Here is a 22660-nt window from a genome sequence, read left to right as displayed (position 1 = left end):
AATGAAACCACTCTAACTAGTTGTATATAATGAATGGAAACCACTCTAACTAGTTGTATATAATGAAACCACTCTACCTAGGTGTATATAATGAAACCACTCTAACTAGTTGTATATAATGAAACCACTCTAACTAGTTGTATATAATGAAACCACTCTACCTAGTTGTATATAATGAAACCACTCTACCTAGTTGTATATAATGAAACCACTCTACCTAGTTGTATATAATGAAACCACTCTAACTAGTTGTATATAATGAAACCACTCTACCTAGTTGTATATAATGAAACCACTCTACCTAGTTGTATATAATGAAACCACTCTACCTAGTTGTATATAATGAAACCACTCTACCTAGTTGTATATAATGAAACCACTCTACCTAGTTGTATATAATGAAACCACTCTAACTAGTTGTATATAATGAAACCACTCTACCTAGTTGTATATAATGAAACCACTCTAACTAGTTGTATATAATGAAACCACTCTACCTAGTTGTATATAATGAAACCACTCTACCTAGTTGTATATAATGAAACCACTCTACCTAGTTGTATATAATGAAACCACTCTACCTAGTTGTATATAATGAAACCACTCTACCTAGTTGTATATAATGAATGGAAACCACTCTACCTAGTTGTATATAATGAAACCACTCTAACTAGTTGTATATAATGAAACCACTCTACCTAGTTGTATATAATGAAACCACTCGACCTAGTTGTATATAATGAAACCACTCTACCTAGTTGTATATAATGAAACCACTCTACCTAGTTGTATATAATGAAACCACTCTACCTAGTTGTATATAATGAATGGAAACCACTCTACCTAGTTGTATATAATGAAACCACTCTAACTAGTTGTATATAATGAAACCACTCTACCTAGTTGTATATAATGAAACCACTCTACCTAGTTGTATATAATGAAACCACTCTACCTAGTTGTATATAATGAAACCACTCTAACTAGTTGTATATAATGAAACCACTCTACCTAGTTGTATATAATGAAACCACTCTACCTAGTTGTATATAATGAAACCACTCTACCTAGTTGTATATAATGAAACCACTCTACCTAGTTGTATATAATGAAACCACTCTACCTAGTTGTATATAATGAAACCACTCTAACTAGTTGTATATAATGAAACCACTCTACCTAGTTGTATATAATGAAACCACTCTACCTAGTTGTATATAATGAAACCACTCTACCTAGTTGTATATAATGAAACCACTCTAACTAGTTGTATATAATGAATGGAAACCACTCTAACTAGTTGTATATAATGAAACCACTCTACCTAGGTGTATATAATGAAACCACTCTAACTAGTTGTATATAATGAAACCACTCTAACTAGTTGTATATAATGAAACCACTCTACCTAGTTGTATATAATGAAACCACTCTACCTAGTTGTATATAATGAAACCACTCTACCTAGTTGTATATAATGAAACCACTCTAACTAGTTGTATATAATGAAACCACTCTACCTAGTTGTATATAATGAAACCACTCTACCTAGTTGTATATAATGAAACCACTCGACCTAGTTGTATATAATGAAACCACTCTACCTAGTTGTATATAATGAAACCACTCTACCTAGTTGTATATAATGAAACCACTCGACCTAGTTGTATATAATGAAACCACTCTAACTAGTTGTATATAATGAAACCACTCTAGCTAGTTGTATATAATGAAACCACTCGACCTAGTTGTATATAATGAAACCACTCTACCTAGTTGTATATAATGAAACCACTCTACCTAGTTGTATATAATGAAACCACTCTACCTAGTTGTATATAATGAAACCACTCTACCTAGTTGTATATAATGAATGGAAACCACTCTACCTAGTTGTATATAATGAAACCACTCTAACTAGTTGTATATCATGAAACCACTCTACCTAGTTGTATATAATGAATGGAAACCACTCTACCTAGTTGTATATAATGAAACCACTCTACCTAGTTGTATATAATGAAACCACTCTAACTAGTTGTATATCATGAAACCACTCTAACTAGTTGTATATAATGAAACCACTCTAACTAGTTGTATATAATGAAACCACTCTACCTAGGTGTATATAATGAAACCACTCTAACTAGTTGTATATAATGAAACCACTCTAACTAGTTGTATATAATGAAACCACTCTACCTAGTTGTATATAATGAAACCACTCTACCTAGTTGTATATAATGAAACCACTCTACCTAGTTGTATATAATGAAACCACTCTAACTAGTTGTATATAATGAAACCACTCTACCTAGTTGTATATAATGAAACCACTCTACCTAGTTGTATATAATGAAACCACTCGACCTAGTTGTATATAATGAAACCACTCTACCTAGTTGTATATAATGAAACCACTCGACCTAGTTGTATATAATGAAACCACTCTACCTAGTTGTATATAATGAATGGAAACCACTCTACCTAGTTGTATATAATGAAACCACTCTAACTAGTTGTATATAATGAAACCACTCTACCTAGTTGTATATAATGAAACCACTCTACCTAGTTGTATATAATGAAACCACTCTACCTAGTTGTATATAATGAAACCACTCTACCTAGTTGTATATAATGAAACCACTCTACCTAGTTGTATATAATGAAAAACACTCTAACTAGTTGTATATAATGAAACCACTCTACCTAGTTGTATATAATGAAACCACTCTACCTAGTTGTATATAATGAAACCACTCTACCTAGTTGTATATAATGAAACCACTCTACCTAGTTGTATATAATGAAACCACTCTACCTAGTTGTATATAATGAATGGAAACCACTCTACCTAGTTGTATATAATGAAACCACTCTAACTAGTTGTATATAATGAAACCACTCTACCTAGTTGTATATAATGAAACCACTCTACCTAGTTGTATATAATGAAACCACTCTACCTAGTTGTATATAATGAAACCACTCTACCTAGTTGTATATAATGAAACCACTCTACCTAGTTGTATATAATGAATGGAAACCACTCTACCTAGTTGTATATAATGAAACCACTCTAACTAGTTGTATATAATGAAACCACTCTACCTAGTTGTATATAATGAAACCACTCTACCTAGTTGTATATAATGAAACCACTCTACCTAGTTGTATATAATGAAACCACTCTAACTAGTTGTATATAATGAAACCACTCTACCTAGTTGTATATAATGAAACCACTCTAACTAGTTGTATATAATGAAACCACTCTACCTAGTTGTATATAATGAAACCACTCTACCTAGTTGTATATAATGAAACCACTCTACCTAGTTGTATATAATGAAACCACTCTAACTAGTTGTATATAATGAAACCACTCTACCTAGTTGTATATAATGAAACCACTCTACCTAGTTGTATATAATGAAACCACTCTACCTAGTTGTATATAATGAAACCACTCTAACTAGTTGTATATAATGAATGGAAACCACTCTAACTAGTTGTATATAATGAAACCACTCTACCTAGGTGTATATAATGAAACCACTCTAACTAGTTGTATATAATGAAACCACTCTAACTAGTTGTATATAATGAAACCACTCTAACTAGTTGTATATAATGAATGGAAACCACTCTAACTAGTTGTATATAATGAAACCACTCTACCTAGTTGTATATAATGAAACCACTCTAACTAGTTGTATATAATGAAACCACTCTAACTAGTTGTATATAATGAAACCACTCTACCTAGTTGTATATAATGAAACCACTCTACCTAGTTGTATATAATGAAACCACTCTACCTAGTTGTATATAATGAAACCACTCTAACTAGTTGTATATAATGAATGGAAACCACTCTAACTAGTTGTATATAATGAAACCACTCTACCTAGTTGTATATAATGAAACCACTCTAACTAGTTGTATATAATGAAACCACTCTAACTAGTTGTATATAATGAAACCACTCTACCTAGGTGTATATAATGAAACCACTCTAACTAGTTGTATATAATGAAACCACTCTAACTAGTTGTATATAATGAAACCACTCTACCTAGTTGTATATAATGAAACCACTCTACCTAGTTGTATATAATGAAACCACTCTACCTAGTTGTATATAATGAAACCACTCTAACTAGTTGTATATAATGAAACCACTCTACCTAGTTGTATATAATGAAACCACTCTACCTAGTTGTATATAATGAAACCACTCTACCTAGTTGTATATAATGAAACCACTCTAACTAGTTGTATATAATGAATGGAAACCACTCTAACTAGTTGTATATAATGAAACCACTCTACCTAGGTGTATATAATGAAACCACTCTAACTAGTTGTATATAATGAAACCACTCTAACTAGTTGTATATAATGAAACCACTCTAACTAGTTGTATATAATGAATGGAAACCACTCTAACTAGTTGTATATAATGAAACCACTCTACCTAGTTGTATATAATGAAACCACTCTAACTAGTTGTATATAATGAAACCACTCTAACTAGTTGTATATAATGAAACCACTCTACCTAGGTGTATATAATGAAACCACTCTAACTAGTTGTATATAATGAAACCACTCTAACTAGTTGTATATAATGAAACCACTCTACCTAGTTGTATATAATGAAACCACTCTACCTAGTTGTATATAATGAAACCACTCTACCTAGTTGTATATAATGAAACCACTCTAACTAGTTGTATATAATGAAACCACTCTACCTAGTTGTATATAATGAAACCACTCTAACTAGTTGTATATAATGAAACCACTCTAATTAGTTGTATATAATGAAACCACTCTACCTAGGTGTATATAATGAAACCACTCTAACTAGTTGTATATAATGAAACCACTCTAACTAGTTGTATATAATGAAACCACTCTACCTAGTTGTATATAATGAAACCACTCTACCTAGTTGTATATAATGAAACCACTCTACCTAGTTGTATATAATGAAACCACTCTAACTAGTTGTATATAATGAAACCACTCTACCTAGTTGTATATAATGAAACCACTCTACCTAGTTGTATATAATGAAACCACTCGACCTAGTTGTATATAATGAAACCACTCTACCTAGTTGTATATAATGAAACCACTCTACCTAGTTGTATATAATGAAACCACTCTACCTAGTTGTATATAATGAATGGAAACCACTCTACCTAGTTGTATATAATGAAACCACTCTAACTAGTTGTATATAATGAAACCACTCTACCTAGTTGTATATAATGAAACCACTCTACCTAGTTGTATATAATGAAACCACTCTACCTAGTTGTATATAATGAAACCACTCTAACTAGTTGTATATAATGAAACCACTCTACCTAGTTGTATATAATGAAACCACTCTAACTAGTTGTATATAATGAAACCACTCTACCTAGTTGTATATAATGAAACCACTCTACCTAGTTGTATATAATGAAACCACTCTACCTAGTTGTATATAATGAAACCACTCTACCTAGTTGTATATAATGAAACCACTTTACCTAGTTGTATATAATGAATGGAAACCACTCTACCTAGTTGTATATAATGAAACCACTCTAACTAGTTGTATATAATGAAACCACTCTACCTAGTTGTATATAATGAAACCACTCTACCTAGTTGTATATAATGAAACCACTCTACCTAGTTGTATATAATGAAACCACTCTACCTAGTTGTATATAATGAAACCACTCTACCTAGTTGTATATAATGAATGGAAACCACTCTACCTAGTTGTATATAATGAAACCACTCTAACTAGTTGTATATAATGAAACCACTCTACCTAGTTGTATATAATGAAACCACTCTACCTAGTTGTATATAATGAAACCACTCTACCTAGTTGTATATAATGAAACCACTCTAACTAGTTGTATATAATGAAACCACTCTACCTAGTTGTATATAATGAAACCACTCTACCTAGTTGTATATAATGAAACCACTCTACCTAGTTGTATATAATGAAACCACTCTACCTAGTTGTATATAATGAAACCACTCTAACTAGTTGTATATAATGAAACCACTCTACCTAGTTGTATATAATGAAACCACTCTACCTAGTTGTATATAATGAAACCACTCTACCTAGTTGTATATAATGAAACCACTCTAACTAGTTGTATATAATGAATGGAAACCACTCTAACTAGTTGTATATAATGAAACCACTCTACCTAGGTGTATATAATGAAACCACTCTAACTAGTTGTATATAATGAAACCACTCTAACTAGTTGTATATAATGAAACCACTCTACCTAGTTGTATATAATGAAACCACTCTACCTAGTTGTATATAATGAAACCACTCTACCTAGTTGTATATAATGAAACCACTCTAACTAGTTGTATATAATGAAACCACTCTACCTAGTTGTATATAATGAAACCACTCGACCTAGTTGTATATAATGAAACCACTCTACCTAGTTGTATATAATGAAACCACTCTACCTAGTTGTATATAATGAAACCACTCGACCTAGTTGTATATAATGAAACCACTCTAACTAGTTGTATATAATGAAACCACTCTAACTAGTTGTATATAATGAAACCACTCGACCTAGTTGTATATAATGAAACCACTCTACCTAGTTGTATATAATGAAACCACTCGACCTAGTTGTATATAATGAAACCACTCTAACTAGTTGTATATAATGAAACCACTCTAGCTAGTTGTATATAATGAAACCACTCGACCTAGTTGTATATAATGAAACCACTCTACCTAGTTGTATATAATGAAACCACTCTACCTAGTTGTATATAATGAAACCACTCTAACTAGTTGTATATAATGAAACCACTCTAACTAGTTGTATATCATGAAACCACTCTACCTAGTTGTATATAATGAATGGAAACCACTCTACCTAGTTGTATATAATGAAACCACTCTACCTAGTTGTATATAATGAAACCACTCTAACTAGTTGTATATAATGAAACCACTCTAACTAGTTGTATATAATGAAACCACTCTACCTAGGTGTATATAATGAAACCACTCTAACTAGTTGTATATAATGAAACCACTCTAACTAGTTGTATATAATGAAACCACTCTACCTAGTTGTATATAATGAAACCACTCTACCTAGTTGTATATAATGAAACCACTCTACCTAGTTGTATATAATGAAACCACTCTACCTAGTTGTATATAATGAAACCACTCTACCTAGTTGTATATAATGAAACCACTCTAACTAGTTGTATATAATGAAACCACTCTACCTAGTTGTATATAATGAAACCACTCTAACTAGTTGTATATAATGAAACCACTCTACCTAGTTGTATATAATGAAACCACTCTACCTAGTTGTATATAATGAAACCACTCTACCTAGTTGTATATAATGAAACCACTCTACCTAGTTGTATATAATGAAACCACTCTACCTAGTTGTATATAATGAAACCACTCTACCTAGTTGTATATAATGAAACCACTCTAACTAGTTGTATATAATGAAACCACTCTACCTAGTTGTATATAATGAAACCACTCTACCTAGTTGTATATAATGAAACCACTCTACCTAGTTGTATATAATGAAACCACTCTACCTAGTTGTATATAATGAATGGAAACCACTCTACCTAGTTGTATATAATGAAACCACTCTAACTAGTTGTATATAATGAAACCACTCTACCTAGTTGTATATAATGAAACCACTCTACCTAGTTGTATATAATGAAACCACTCTACCTAGTTGTATATAATGAAACCACTTTAACTAGTTGTATATAATGAAACCACTCTACCTAGTTGTATATAATGAAACCACTCTAACTAGTTGTATATAATGAAACCACTCTACCTAGTTGTATATAATGAAACCACTCTACCTAGTTGTATATAATGAAACCACTCTACCTAGTTGTATATAATGAAACCACTCTAACTAGTTGTATATAATGAAACCACTCTACCTAGTTGTATATAATGAAACCACTCTACCTAGTTGTATATAATGAAACCACTCGACCTAGTTGTATATAATGAAACCACTCTAACTAGTTGTATATAATGAATGGAAACCACTCTAACTAGTTGTATATAATGAAACCACTCTACCTAGTTGTATATAATGAAACCACTCTAACTAGTTGTATATAATGAAACCACTCTAACTAGTTGTATATAATGAAACCACTCTAACTAGTTGTATATAATGAAACCACTCTAACTAGTTGTATATAATGAAACCACTCTACCTAGTTGTATATAATGAAACCACTCTACCTAGTTGTATATAATGAAACCACTCTACCTAGTTGTATATAATGAAACCACTCTAACTAGTTGTATATAATGAAACCACTCTACCTAGTTGTATATAATGAAACCACTCTACCTAGTTGTATATAATGAAACCACTCGACCTAGTTGTATATAATGAAACCACTCTACCTAGTTGTATATAATGAAACCACTCTACCTAGTTGTATATAATGAAACCACTCGACCTAGTTGTATATAATGAAACCACTCTAACTAGTTGTATATAATGAAACCACTCTAACTAGTTGTATATAATGAAACCACTCGACCTAGTTGTATATAATGAAACCACTCTACCTAGTTGTATATAATGAAACCACTCTACCTAGTTGTATATAATGAAACCACTCTAACTAGTTGTATATAATGAAACCACTCTAACTAGTTGTATATCATGAAACCACTCTAACTAGTTGTATATAATGAAACCACTCTAACTAGTTGTATATAATGAAACCACTCTACCTAGTTGTATATAAACTAGGTAGAGTGGTTTCCATACATTAAATACAACTAGGTAGAGTGAGCAGAGAGCTATAAGAGAATATATCAACCGTATACCCATGGTGGTGTCCATACCCATGGTGGTTTCCATACCCATGGTGGTGTCCATACCCATGGTGGTGTCCATACCCATGGTGGTTTCCATACCCATGGTGGTGTCCATACCCATGGTGGTTTCCATACCCATGGTGGTGTCCATACCCATGGTGGTTTCCATACCCATGGTGGTTTCCATACCCATGGTGGTTTCCATACCCAGGTGTTCCATACCCATGGTGGTTTCCATACCCATGGTGGTTTCCATACCCATGGTGGTGTCCATACCCCTGGTGGTTTCCATACCCATGGTGGTGTCCATACCCATGGTGGTTTCCATACCCATGGTGGTGTCCATACCCATGGTGGTTTCCATACCCATGGTATATACACATATAGAGTGGGTATACGGTTGCTATACAGTGGATATTCACTACCAGTCAAAAGTTTGGACACACTTACTCATTCAAGGATTTTTCTTTATTTTTACTATTTTCTATATTTTACGACTTACAGGTTGTGGGTTCGATTCCCACGGGGGGCCAGTATGTATAACTGTAAGTCGCTCTGGATAAGAGCGTCTGCTAAATGACAAAAAAATATATATATACTATGTATATTGTATACATTGTTGCTTTGGCAATATTGACGCAATGTTTTTCATGCCAACAAAGCAGCTTAGAGAGAGAGAGAGAGAGAGAGCGAGACAGAGAGCGGGAGGGAGAGACAGAGAGAGAGAGAGAGAGAGAGAGAGAGAGAGAGAGAGAGAGAGAGAGAGAGAGAGAGAGAGAGAGAGAGAGAGAGAGAGAGAGAGAGAGAGAGAGAGGAAACATACAACATTATAAAATCCATGTACACAAACAACAAGTGTGCGGTTAAAATTGGCAAAAAACACGCTGTAGGGTGAGACAGGAATGCAGCTTGAGGCCCACCCTCTTCAACATATACAGTAGATTGGTGAGGGCACTAGAACAGTCTGCAGCACCCAGTCTCACCCTACTAGAATCTGAAGTCAAATGTCTTCTGTTTGCTGATGATCTGGTGCTTCTGTCACCAACCAAGGAGGGCCTACAGTAGCACCTAGATCTTCTGCACAGATTCTGTCAGACCTGGGCCCTGACAGTAAATCTCAGTAAGACAAAAAATTATGGTGTTCCAAAAAAGGTCCAGTTGCCAGGACTACAAATACAAATTCCATCTAGACACCGTTGCCCTAGAGCACACAAAAAACTATACATACCTCGGCCTAAACATCAGCGCCACAGGTAACTTCCACAAAGCTGTGAACGATCTGAGAGACAAGGCAAGAAGGGCCTTCTATGCCATCAAAAGGAACATAAAATTTGACATACCAATTAGGATCTGGCTAAAAATACTTGAATCAGTTATAGAACCCATTGCCCTTTATGGTTCTGAGGTCTGGGGTCCACTCACCAACCAAGAATTCACAAAATGGGACAAACACCAAATTGAGACTCTGCATGCAGAATTCTGCAAAAACATCCTCCGTGTACAACGTAAAACACCAAATAATGCATGCAGAGCAGAATTAGGCCAATACCTGCTAATTATCAAAATCCAGAAAAGAGCCGTTAAATTCTATAAGCACTTAAAAGGAAGCGATTCCCAAACCTTCCATAACAAAGCCATCACCTACAGAGAGATGAACTTGGAGAAGAGTCCCCTAAGTAAGCTTGTCCTGGGGCTCTGTTCACAAACACAAACAGACCCCACACAGTCCCAGGACAACAACAACAACACAATTAGACCCAACCAAATCATGAGAAAACAAAAAGAGAATTACTTGACACATTGGAAAGAACAAACAAAAAAACAGAGCAAACTAAAATGCTATTTGGCCCTAAACAGAGAGTACACAGTGGCAGAATACTTGACCACTGTGACTGACCCAAACTTAAGGAAAGCTTTGACTACAGACTCAGTGAGCATAGCCTTGCTATTGAGAAAGGCAGCCGTAGGCAGACCTGGCTCTCAAGAGAAGACAGGCTATGTGCACACTGCCCACAAAATGAGGTGGAAACTGAGCTGCACTTCCTAACCTCCTGCCAAATGTATGACCATATTAGAGACACATATTTCCCTCAGATTACAGCGATCCACAAAGAATTTGAAAACAAACCCAATTTTGATAAACTCCCTTATCTACTGGGTGAAAAACCACAGTGTGCCATCACAGCTGCAAGATTTGTGACCTGTTGCCACAAGAAAAGGGCAACCAGTGAAGAACAAACACCATTGTAAATACAACCCATATTTATGTTTATTTATTTTCCCATTTGTACTTTAACTATTTGCATATTGTTACAACACTGTATATAGACATAATATGACATTTGAAATGTCTTTATTCTTTTGGAACTTCTGAGTGTAATGTTTCCTGTTAATATTTATTGTTTATTTCACTTTTGTTTACTATCTACTTCACTTGCTTTGGTAATGTTAACACACGTTTCCCATGCCAATAAAGCCCCTTAAATTGAAATTGAATTGAAATTGAATTGAGAGAGAGAGAGAGAGAGAGAGAGAGAGAGAGAGAGAGAGAGAGAGAGAGAGAGAGAGAGAGAGAGAGAGAGAGAGAGAGAGAGAGAAAATAACCAGAGCGCAGAATAACGGATGAATTTACGAACGCACAACACCCGTTGAATGTGGCCGGTGTCAGTTAACGTCGGCAAAAAAACGTTATTAAATTGTTGCCAGCAGCACAGTTATAGTCATCAACGCCCTGGATAACATGAAAACTGGCTAATCAGCTCTGCTAGGACAAGTAAAATGATCAGAGTGAGGTGTTCTCTCATTTGTGTCTGGAAGTAGCTAGCAAGTTAGCCAGTTAGCTTGGGTGCTTGATTGCCGTTGTGAGGTCAGAACGCTCCGATCAACCCTACTCCTCCGCCAGAGCGTCCAGTGACGCGCTCCGACAGCGAAACCGCTCCGATCAAACCTACTCCTCCGCCAGAGCGTCCAGTGACGCGCTCCGACAGCGAAACCGCTCCGATCAAACCTACTCCTCCGCCAGAGCGTCCAGTGACGCGCTCCGACAGCGAAACCGCTCCGATCAAACCTACTCCTCCGCCAGAGCGTCCAGTGACGCGCTCCGACAGCGAAACCGCTCCGATCAAACCTACTCCTCCGCCAGAGCGTCCAGTGACGCGCTCCGACAGCGAAACCGCTCCGATCAAACCTACTCCTCCGCCAGAGCGTCCAGTGACGCGCTCCGACAGCGAAACCGCTCCGATCAAACCTACTCCTCCGCCAGAGCGTCCAGTGACGCGCTCCGACAGCGAAACGCTCTGACTTTACGAACGGACAATCTGACAATCTGACAATCTGACGATCTATGGATGTCACTGAGTAGGCTGAGACCCCATTTTATGGGTGGACAATCCATAGGTAAGGCTGTACAGTGGAATTATGCAGTCAAATACGTCCACAGTGCAATTAGGTGGTGGAAAAAGTACCCAAGGACTTGAGTAAAAGTAAAGATACCTTAATAGAAAATAACTCAAGTACAAGTGAAAGTCACCCAGTAAAATACTACTTGAGTAAAAGTCTAAATAAGTACGTTTTAAATATACTTAAGTATCAAAAGTAATTGTAAAAAATAAAATAACTTTCTCCTGTATAAATAAAGTATAAATCATTTCAAATTGCTTATATTAAGCAAACCAGACAGCACCATTTTCGTGTTTTTTAAAATGTACGGATAGCCAGGGACACACTCCAACACTCAGACATAATTTAGAAACTAAGCATTTGTGTTTAGTGAGTTCACCAGATCAGAGGCAGTAGGGATGACCAGATTTGCTCTCTTGATAAGTGTGTGAATTGGACCATTTTCCTGTCCTGCTAAGCATTCAAAATGTTACAAGTACTTTTGGGTGTCAGGGAAAATGTATGCAGTGAAAAGTACATTATTTTCTTTAGGAATGTAGTGAAGTAAAAGTAAAAGTTGTCAAAAATAGAAATAGTCAAGTAAAGTACAGATACCCCAAAAAAATTCTTAAGTAGTACTTTCAAGTATTTTTACTTAAGTACTTTACACCACTGGTGGGATTGCAACAGTTTATTGTCAAAACAATTAATTATTTTATTTCATTTACAATTATGTAACAACATTCCAACCTTCTTTAGCATTAGCTTGTCCATATATGACATGATTCCACTATTTGGATCCGTTTGCATCACTTTCAATGAGGGACTTTTATTTTGAAGGCGAACCGCAAATTCCACTGGCTGATCGTTACTGTGGCGTGCGTTGAGCAGGAGGACCGACACGTTGGCTCGTTACTGTGGCGTGCGTTGAGCAGGAGGACCGACACGTTGGCTCGTTACTGTGGCGTGCGTTGAGCAGGAGGACCGACACGTTGGCTCGTTACTGTGGCGTGCGTTGAGCAGGAGGACCGACACGTTGGCTCGTTACTGTGGCGTGCGTTGAGCAGGAGGACCGACACGTTGGCTCGTTACTGTGGCGTGCGTTGAGCAGGAAGACCAACACGTTGGCTCGTTACTGTGGCGTGCGTTGAGCAGGAAGACCGACACGTTGGCCAACGTTCAGAAGATAGAAATGGATTATGTAGAACAAACATGCCTCTGATTCTAAGGAATCATGTCAGTTCTATTTATGGCAATTCAATTCAAGGGGCTTTATTGGCATGGGCAACATATGTTTACATTGTTAAAACAGGGCTTTATTGGCATGGGCAACATATGTTTACATTGTTAAACAGGACTTTATTGGCATGGGCAACATATGTTTACATTGTTAAAACAGGGCTTTATTGGCATGGGCAACATATGTTTACATTGTTAAAACAGGGCTTTATTGGCATGGGCAACATATGTTTACATTGTTAAAACAGGGCTTTATTGGCATGGGCAACATATGTTTACATTGTTAAAACAGGGCTTTATTGGCATGGGCAACATATGTTTACATTGTTAAAACAGGGCTTTATTGGCATGGGCAACATATGTTTACATTGTTAAAACAGGACTTTATTGGCATGGGCAACATATGTTTACATTGTTAAAAGAGGGCTTTATTGGCATGGGCAACATATGTTTACATTGTTAAAACAGGGCTTTATTGGCATGGGCAACATATGTTTACATTGTTAAAACAGGGCTTTATTGGCATGGGCAACATATGTTTACATTGTTAAAACAGGGCTTTATTGGCATGGGCAACATATGTTTACATTGTTAAAACAGGGCTTTATTGGCATGGGCAACATATGTTTACATTGTTAAAACAGGGCTTTATTGGCATGGGCAACATATGTTTACATTGTTAAAACAGGGCTTTATTGGCATGGGCAACATATGTTTACATTGTTAAAACAGGGCTTTATTGGCATGGGCAACATATGTTAACATTGTTAAAACAGGGCTTTATTGGCATGGGCAACATATGTTAACATTGTTAAAACAGGGCTTTATTGGCATGGGCAACATATGTTAACATTGTTAAAACAGGGCTTTATTGGCATGGGCAACATATGTTTACATTGTTAAAACAGGGCTTTATTGGCATGGGCAACATATGTTTACATTGTTAAAACAGGGCTTTATTGGCATGGGCAACATATGTTAACATTGTTAAAACAGGGCTTTATTGGCATGGGCAACATATGTTAACATTGTTAAAACAGGGCTTTATTGGCATGGGCAACATATGTTTACATTGTTAAAACAGGGCTTTATTGGCATGGGCAACATATGTTAACATTGTTAAAACAGGGCTTTATTGGCATGGGCAACATATGTTAACATTGTTAAAACAGGGCTTTATTGGCATGGGCAACATATGTTAACATTGCCAAAGCAAGTGAAATCGAAAATAAACTAAAGTGAAATAAACAATGAAAAATGAACAGTAAACATTACACTCACAAACGTTTCAAAGGAATAGAGACATTTCAAATGTCATATTATGGCTATATACATTTCTATCTGCAACGTTCCAACCCGTGTTGGTACTGATCATGCCCAGGCGAACCCACTGAGCTGTATACGAACCCCCTCTGTCCATCGCTCCGCAAATGAGAACATGTCGGCCCGGGCCGACCCCCCACACCGACCCCCCCAACAGCCGACCCCGCCCGGTTCCGTTTGCGGCGGCGAGGGGCTTCTCTACCTACCCGACTAGTCAGCCTCGCCCTGTACTAGCATGAACACATTTTCAACAGGCAGAAGAGGATTTGTCAACTATGGATGGATATCAAACGGATTTGATCGGAATTAATTTTTAAAACAAGTCAGATCATCAGTTTAGTGATTCCAGTTTTTATCAGCTTGCTAGTTCACTTAGCTAGTAGAATATGCCTGGTTAACTCGCCTATCAAATGGCAGAAATCCGTATGACAGTGCGATCAGCCACAATATTTGACTGTCTGTCTAGTTGGCCTCCGGGAAACGCTGAGGTTACTGTAGCTGCGTTGCGTTACAATCTTCTTTTAAGTAGCATGCTAGTTAGCATGCGTTGAATTATTTGTTCTCCTGAAATGCTAGCTAGCGATGAGAACTGAATATGTAGCCCAGTAACTGTTATACTGGAGACTCGATGTCGAAACATCTAAAAGGTTTAGGCAATGAATAAGAATATGTAGGTAACTAGCTAGGTGATAAGAAAGTACACAGACAACGTTAGCTATTTTGCTAGCTCAAATAGCTTGTTCGATTTTTTTGCACTGGCTGGGACCATCTGTTGGACAATCACGGTTAGGTAACTAGCTAAATTAGCTAGTTAAACATGAATATCAACTGTTAAGAGCTGGAAGACGTTTAATCATCCATCGTATTTGATTTGGATTATGTTGGATTTGATAGTCCGGGCGAATGTACCGAATGTACTCGTCTAACGTTAGCTCACGGATTGAAGGGGGCGAAAAAGCGATAACTTTTTGGAGAAACCGCCCGTCCCAAATAATCCCACCAGCCATGGCAGTCCTGGGCCAAATGTCGGGGCTGGCATTGGGACTGTATGTAATCCTGCTCCTCAGTCCCGTTGCTGGTAAGTCTCCTTTACCTTCATTTACCCAGTCTTGTTCAAATCGATGAAATAAATATACATACACACAAAATTGATTTCCATATGATATAATTAGAAAATTGGTTTGAGTTCCCCATCTCCCTTCCTATAGTCTTGCCCTAGTTAGTAGCTACTGCAATTTGCCTGCTTTTATTAATGGGATCTGTTGACCATTACCTATTCTGTCAATGAATGTCAAGCCAAGCCATGTAATTTCAAGTCATGCCATTACACTGGCACTGTGAATATGATCTTGGCAAACCACAGCAACAATGCTAGCCTGTCATCCATACTTGAAGAAGATGGGCTATTGATCTGATGGATGGTGAAAGCCTGGTATTGTAGGCCATATTGAGATCTATTGAGCTCCGATATTCAGAAAAGGCTCTGATCTACCCTAGATGCTAGTGCTGCTTTGGTTGAAAGTACTGGAGTCCTATCTGCTGTCAGAGATGTAGTCCAATTTATTACCATGATGGGAAAGAAAATGAATAAAGAACTGCTGAGAGGAGAGAGGCTTCAGGAAGCTAAAATCCTACAGATTCTGTGTTCAGCTTTGACATGGTGGATAAGACAGCTGCTGTCCCTGGAGGTATGTTGGGGACAGGAGAAAGACAGCTGCTGTCCCTGGATATATGTTGGGGACAGGAGAAAGACAGCTGCTGTCCCTGGATATATGTTGGGGACAGGAGAAAGACAGCTGCTGTCCCTGGAGAAATATTGGGGACAGGAGAAAGACAGCTGCTGTTCCTGGAGATATGTTGGGGACAGGAGAAAGACAGCTGCTGTCCCTGGAGCTATGTTGGGGACAGGAGAAAGACAGCTGCTGTCCCTGGAGCTATGTTGGGGACAGGAGAAAGACAGCTGCTGTCCCTGGAGCTATGTTGGGGACAGGAGAAAGACAGCTGCTGTCCCTGGAGCTATGTTGGGGACAGGAGAAAGACAGCTGCTGTCCCTGGAGATATGTTGGGGACAGGAGAAAGACAGCTGCTGTCCCTGGAGCTATGTTGGGGACAGGAGAAAGACAGCTGCTGTCCCTGGATATATGTTGGGGACAGGAGAAAGACAGCTGCTGTCCCTGGAGATATGTTGGGGACAGGAGAAAGACAGCTGCTGTCCCTGGAGATATGTTGGGGACAGGAGAAAGACAGCTGCTGTCCCTGGAGATATGTTGGGGACAGGAGAAAGACAGCTGCTGTCCCTGGAGCTATGTTGGGGACAGGAGAAAGACAGCTGCTGTCCCTGGAGCTATGTTGGGGACAGGAGAAAGACAGCTGCTGTCCCTGGAGATATGTTGGGGACAGGAGAAAGACAGCTGCTGTCCCTGGAGCTATGTTGGGGACAGGAGAAAGACAGCTGCTGTCCCTGGAGCTATGTTGGGGACAGGAGAAAGACAGCTGCTGTTGGGGACAGGAGAAAGACAGCTGCTGTCCCTGGAGCTATGTTGGGGACAGGAGAAAGACAGCTGCTGTTGGGGACAGGAGAAGCAAATGAAAGCTTCTGGTTAGATCTGGCTTGTCAGGAACATGGGACCCAAATGGCACTCTATCCCCTATATAGAGGAGAAGAAGAAGAATATATACCATTTAGCAGACTTTTTTATCCAAAGCAACTTACAGTCATGTGTGCATGTCATTGTAAATACTGACTTGCCTAGTTAAATAAAGGTACAAAATAAAATACTAATAAAAACGAGTGATGCTGAAGAGAGTCTAAAGCCTTCAAACTCAACTCTGGACCTCCAAGCCAGTTCCACTGTTCCCCTCTAATCAGGGACTGATTTAGACCTGGACACCAGGTGGTGTAATTAATTATCAGGTAGAAGAGAAAAGCAGCAGGCTCTGGATCTCGTAGGGTAACAGTTGAATAACCCTGGTATAGTAACCAGCAGGCTCCGGATCTCGTAGGGTAACAGTTGAATAACCCTGGTATAGTAACCAGCAGGCCCCGGATCTCGTAGGGTAACAGTTGAATAACCCTGGTATAGTAACCAGCAGGCTCCGGATCTCGTAGGGTAACAGTTGAATAACCCTGGAATAGTAACCAGCAGGCTCCGGATCTCGTAGGGTAACAGTTGAATAACCCTGGAATAGTAACCAGCAGGACGCGTGGCTCTCGAGCTTCGCCTCTCCTGAGTCCGTAGGGGAGTTGCAGCGATGGGACAAGACTGTTACTAATAATAATATAATAATAATAATAATAATATTAATATATCACAAAATTGGGGAGAAAAAGGAGTAAAAAGTAAAAAAAAAGAGGTGTGTGGATGAAACCAGTCAGTAACCAGTCAGTAACCTGTCAGGATCTCTCTCTCTCTCATATATCCACTGCTCAAAAAAATAAAGGGAACACTTAAACAACACATCCTAGATCTGAATGAATGAAATAATCTTCTTTACATAGTTGAATGTGCTGACAACAAAATCACACAAAAATTATCAATGGAAATCAAATGTATCAACCCATGGAGGTCTGGATTTGGAGTCACACTCAAAATTAAAGTGGAAAACCACACTACAGGCTGATCCAACTTTGATGTAATGTCCTTAAAACAAGTCAAAATGAGGCTCAGTAGTGTGTGTGGCCTCCACGTGCCTGTATGACCTCCCTACAACGCCTGGGCATGCTCCTGATGAGGTGGCGGATGGTCTCCTGAGGGATCTCCTCCCAGACCTGGACTAAAGCATCCGCCAACTCCTGGACAGTCTGTGGTGCAACGTGGCATTGGTGGATGGAGTGAGACATGATGTCCCAGATGTGCTCAATTGGATTCAGGTCTGGGGAACGGGCGGGCCAGTCCATAGCATCAATGCCTTCCTCTTGCAGGAACTGCTGACACACTCCAGCCACATGAGGTCTAGCATTGTCTTGCATTAGGAGGAACCCAGGGCCAACCGCACCAGCATATGGTCTCACAAGGGGACTGAGGATCTCATCTCGGTACCTAATGGCAGTCAGGCAACCTCTGGCGAGCACATGGAGGGCTGTGCGGCCCCCCAAAGAAATGCCACCCCACACCATGACTGACCCACCGCCAAACCGGTCATGCTGGAGGATGTTGCAGGCAGCAGAACATTCTCCACGGCGTCTCCAGACTCTGTCACATGTGCTCAGTGTGAACCTGCTTTCATCTGTGAAGAGCACAGTGGCGAATTTGCCAATCTTGGTGTTCTCTGGCAAATGCCAAACGTCCTGCACGGTGTTGGGCTGTAAGCACAACCCCCACCTGTGGACGTCGGGCCCTCATACCACCCTCATGGAGTCTGTTTCTGACCGTTTGAGCAGACACATGCACATTTGTGGCCTGCTGGAGGTCATTTTGCAGGGCTCTGGCAGTGCTCCTCCTGCTCCTCCTTGCATAAAGGCGGCTGTAGCGGTCCTGCTGCTGGGTTGTTGCCCTCCTACGGCCTCCTCCACGTCTCCTGATGTACTGGCCTGTCTCCTGGTAGCGCCTCCATGCTCTGGACACTACGCTGACAGACACAGCAAACCTTCTTGCCACAGCTCGCATTGATGTGCCATCCTGGATGAGCTGCACTACCTGAGCCACTTGTGTGAGTTGTAGACTCCGTCTCATGCTACCACTAGAGTGAAAGCACCGCCAGCATTCAAAAGTGACCAAAACATCAGCCAGGAAGCATAGGAACTGAGAAGTGGTCTGTGGTCACCACCTGCAGAACCATTCCTTTATTGGGGGTGTCTTGCTAATTGCCTATAATTTCCACCTGTTGTCTATTCCATTTGCACAACAGCATGTGAAATTTATTGTCTATCAGTGTTGCTTCCTAAGTGGACAGTTTGATTTCACAGAAGTGTGATTGACTTGGAGTTACATTGTGTTGTTTAAGTGTTCCCTTTATTTTTTTGAGCAGTGTGTGTGTATATATATATATATATATATATATATATATTTACTGCTCGTCTAAGACAATCTCGGTCGACCAACAGCCTAACGACCAAACAATCGACCAGTCGACTAATTGGGGTCAGCCCCAAGGTGTGGCATATCAAGGAGCTAATTAAACAGCATGATCATTACACAAGTGCTGGGGACAATAAAAGGCCACTCTAAAATGTGCAGTTTTGTCACACAACACAATGCCACAGATGTCTCAAGTTGAGGGAGCGCGCAATCGGCATGCTGACTGCAGGAATGTGCAACTAAGATGTTGCCAGAGAATTGAATGTTCCTTTCTCTGCCATAAGCCACCTCCACGCGTCATTTTAGAGAATTTGGCAGCACATCCAACCAGCCTCACAACCACAGACCAGGACTTCAAAATGCGACTTCTTCACCTGCAGGATCGTCTGAGATCAGCCACCCAGACAGCTGATGAAACTGTGGGTTTGCACAACAGAAGAATGTCTAGACAAACTGTCAGAAACCGTCTCAGGGAAGCTCAGCTGCGTGCTCGTCATCCTCACCAGGGTCTTGACCTGACTGCAGTTCGGCATCATAACTGACTTCAGTGGGCAAATGCTCACCTTCGATGGCCACTGGCACGCTGGAGAAGTCTCCTGTTCACGGATGAATCACGGTTGAAACTGTACCGGGTAGATGGCAGACAGCGTGTATGGCGTCGTGGGGGTGAGCGGTTTGCTGATGTCAGCATTGTGAACAGAGTGCCCCATGGTGGCGGTGGGGTTATGGTATGGGCAGGCATAAGCTACGGACAACCAACACAATTGTATTTTATCAATGGCAATTTGAATGCACAGAGATACCGTGATGAGATCCTGAGGCCCATTGTCGTGCTATTCATCCACCGCCATCACCTCAGGTTTCAGCATGATAACGCATGGCCCCATGTCGCAAGGATCTGTACACAATTCCTGGAAGCTGAAAATGTCCCAATTCTTCCATGGTCTGCATACTCACCAGACATATCACCCATTGAGCATGTTTGGGATGCTCTGGATCGATGTGTATGACAGCGTGTTCCAGTTCCTGCCAATATCCAGCAACTTCACACAACCATTGAAGAGGAGTGGGACAACATTCCACAGGCCAATATCAACAACCTGATCAACTCTATGCGAAGAAGATATGTCGCGCCGCATGAGGCAAATGGTGATCACACCAGATACTGACTGGTTTTCACTGTTGGTGGGGTCCAGCTGATTGGCAGGCTACCTGCTGAGTGGCAGGCTACCAGCTGAGTGGCAGGCTACCAGCTGATTGGCAGGCTACCAGCTGATTGGCAGGCTACCAGCTGATTGGCAGGCTACCAACTGAGTGGCAGGCTACCTGCTGAGTGGCAGGCTACCTGCTGATTGGCAGGCTACCAGCTGAGTGGCAGGCTACCAACTGAGTGGCAGGCTACCTGCTGAGTGGCAGGCTACCTGCTGAGTGGCAGGCTACCTGCTGAGTGGCAGGCTACCAGCTGAGTGGCAGGCTACCAACTGAGTGGCAGGCTACCTGCTGATTGGCAGGCTACCAGCTGATTGGCAGGCTACCAGCTGAGTGGCAGGCTACCAACTGATTTGCAGGCTACCAGCTGAGTGGCAGGCTACCAACTGAGTGGCAGGCTACCAACTGAGTGGCAGGCTACCAGCTGAGTGGCAGGCTACCTGCTGAGTGGCAGGCTACCAGCTGATTGGCAGGCTACCAGCTGAGTGGCAGGCTACCAACTGAGTGGCAGGCTACCTGCTGAGTGGCAGGCTACCTGCTGATTGGCAGGCTACCAGCTGAGTGGCAGGCTACCAACTGAGTGGCAGGCTACCTGCTGAGTGGCAGGCTACCTGCTGAGTGGCAGGCTACCAACTGAGTGGCAGGCTACCTGCTGAGTGGCAGGCTACCAGCTGATTGGCAGGCTACCAGCTGATTGGCAGGCTACCAGCTGAGTGGCAGGCTACCAGCTGATTGGCAGGCTACCAGCTGATTGGCAGGCTACCAGCTGAGTGGCAGGCTACCAGCTGAGTGGCAGGCTACCAGCTGAGTGGCAGGCTACCAACTGAGTGGCAGGCTACCAACTGAGTGGCAGGCTACCAACTGAGTGGCAGGCTACCTGCTGATTGGCAGGCTACCAGCTGAGTGGCAGGCTACCAACTGAGTGGCAGGCTACCTGCTGATTGGCAGGCTACCAGCTGAGTGGCAGGCTACCAACTGAGTGGCAGGCTACCTGCTGAGTGGCAGGCTACCTGCTGATTGGCAGGCTACCAGCTGAGTGGCAGGCTACCAACTGAGTGGCAGGCTACCTGCTGAGTGGCAGGCTACCTGCTGAGTGGCAGGCTACCAACTGAGTGGCAGGCTACCTGCTGAGTGGCAGGCTACCAGCTGATTGGCAGGCTACCAGCTGATTGGCAGGCTACCAGCTGAGTGGCAGGCTACCAACTGATTTGCAGGCTACCAGCTGAGTGGCAGGCTACCAACTGAGTGGCAGGCTACCAACTGAGTGGCAGGCTACCAACAGTGGCAGGCTACCTGCTGAGTGGCAGGCTACCAGCTGATTGGCAGGCTACCAGCTGAGTGGCAGGCTACCAACTGAGTGGCAGGCTACCTGCTGAGTGGCAGGCTACCTGCTGATTGGCAGGCTACCAGCTGAGTGGCAGGCTACCAACTGAGTGGCAGGCTACCTGCTGAGTGGCAGGCTACCTGCTGAGTGGCAGGCTACCAACTGAGTGGCAGGCTACCTGCTGAGTGGCAGGCTACCAGCTGATTGGCAGGCTACCAGCTGATTGGCAGGCTACCAGCTGAGTGGCAGGCT

General features: G+C 40.7%; 1 protein-coding gene across 1 annotated transcript in view; it reads left to right on the top strand.

The window, feature by feature from the left end:
- Positions 1-16514: 16514 nt before the first annotated feature.
- LOC123481716 (bone morphogenetic protein receptor type-2-like) overlaps positions 16515-22660 on the top strand; it is a 95021-nt gene continuing 88875 nt past the window's right edge. Inside the window, exon 1 of the mRNA XM_045206477.1 lies at positions 16515-16545. Within this exon, the coding sequence (XP_045062412.1) occupies positions 16515-16545 (31 nt within the window). The remainder of the gene's footprint in view (positions 16546-22660) is intronic.

Source organism: Coregonus clupeaformis, chromosome 23 (genome assembly GCF_020615455.1).
Source record: "Coregonus clupeaformis isolate EN_2021a chromosome 23, ASM2061545v1, whole genome shotgun sequence".
Lineage (NCBI taxonomy): Eukaryota > Metazoa > Chordata > Actinopteri > Salmoniformes > Salmonidae > Coregonus > Coregonus clupeaformis.
This window is presented reverse-complemented; position numbering and strand designations above follow the sequence as displayed.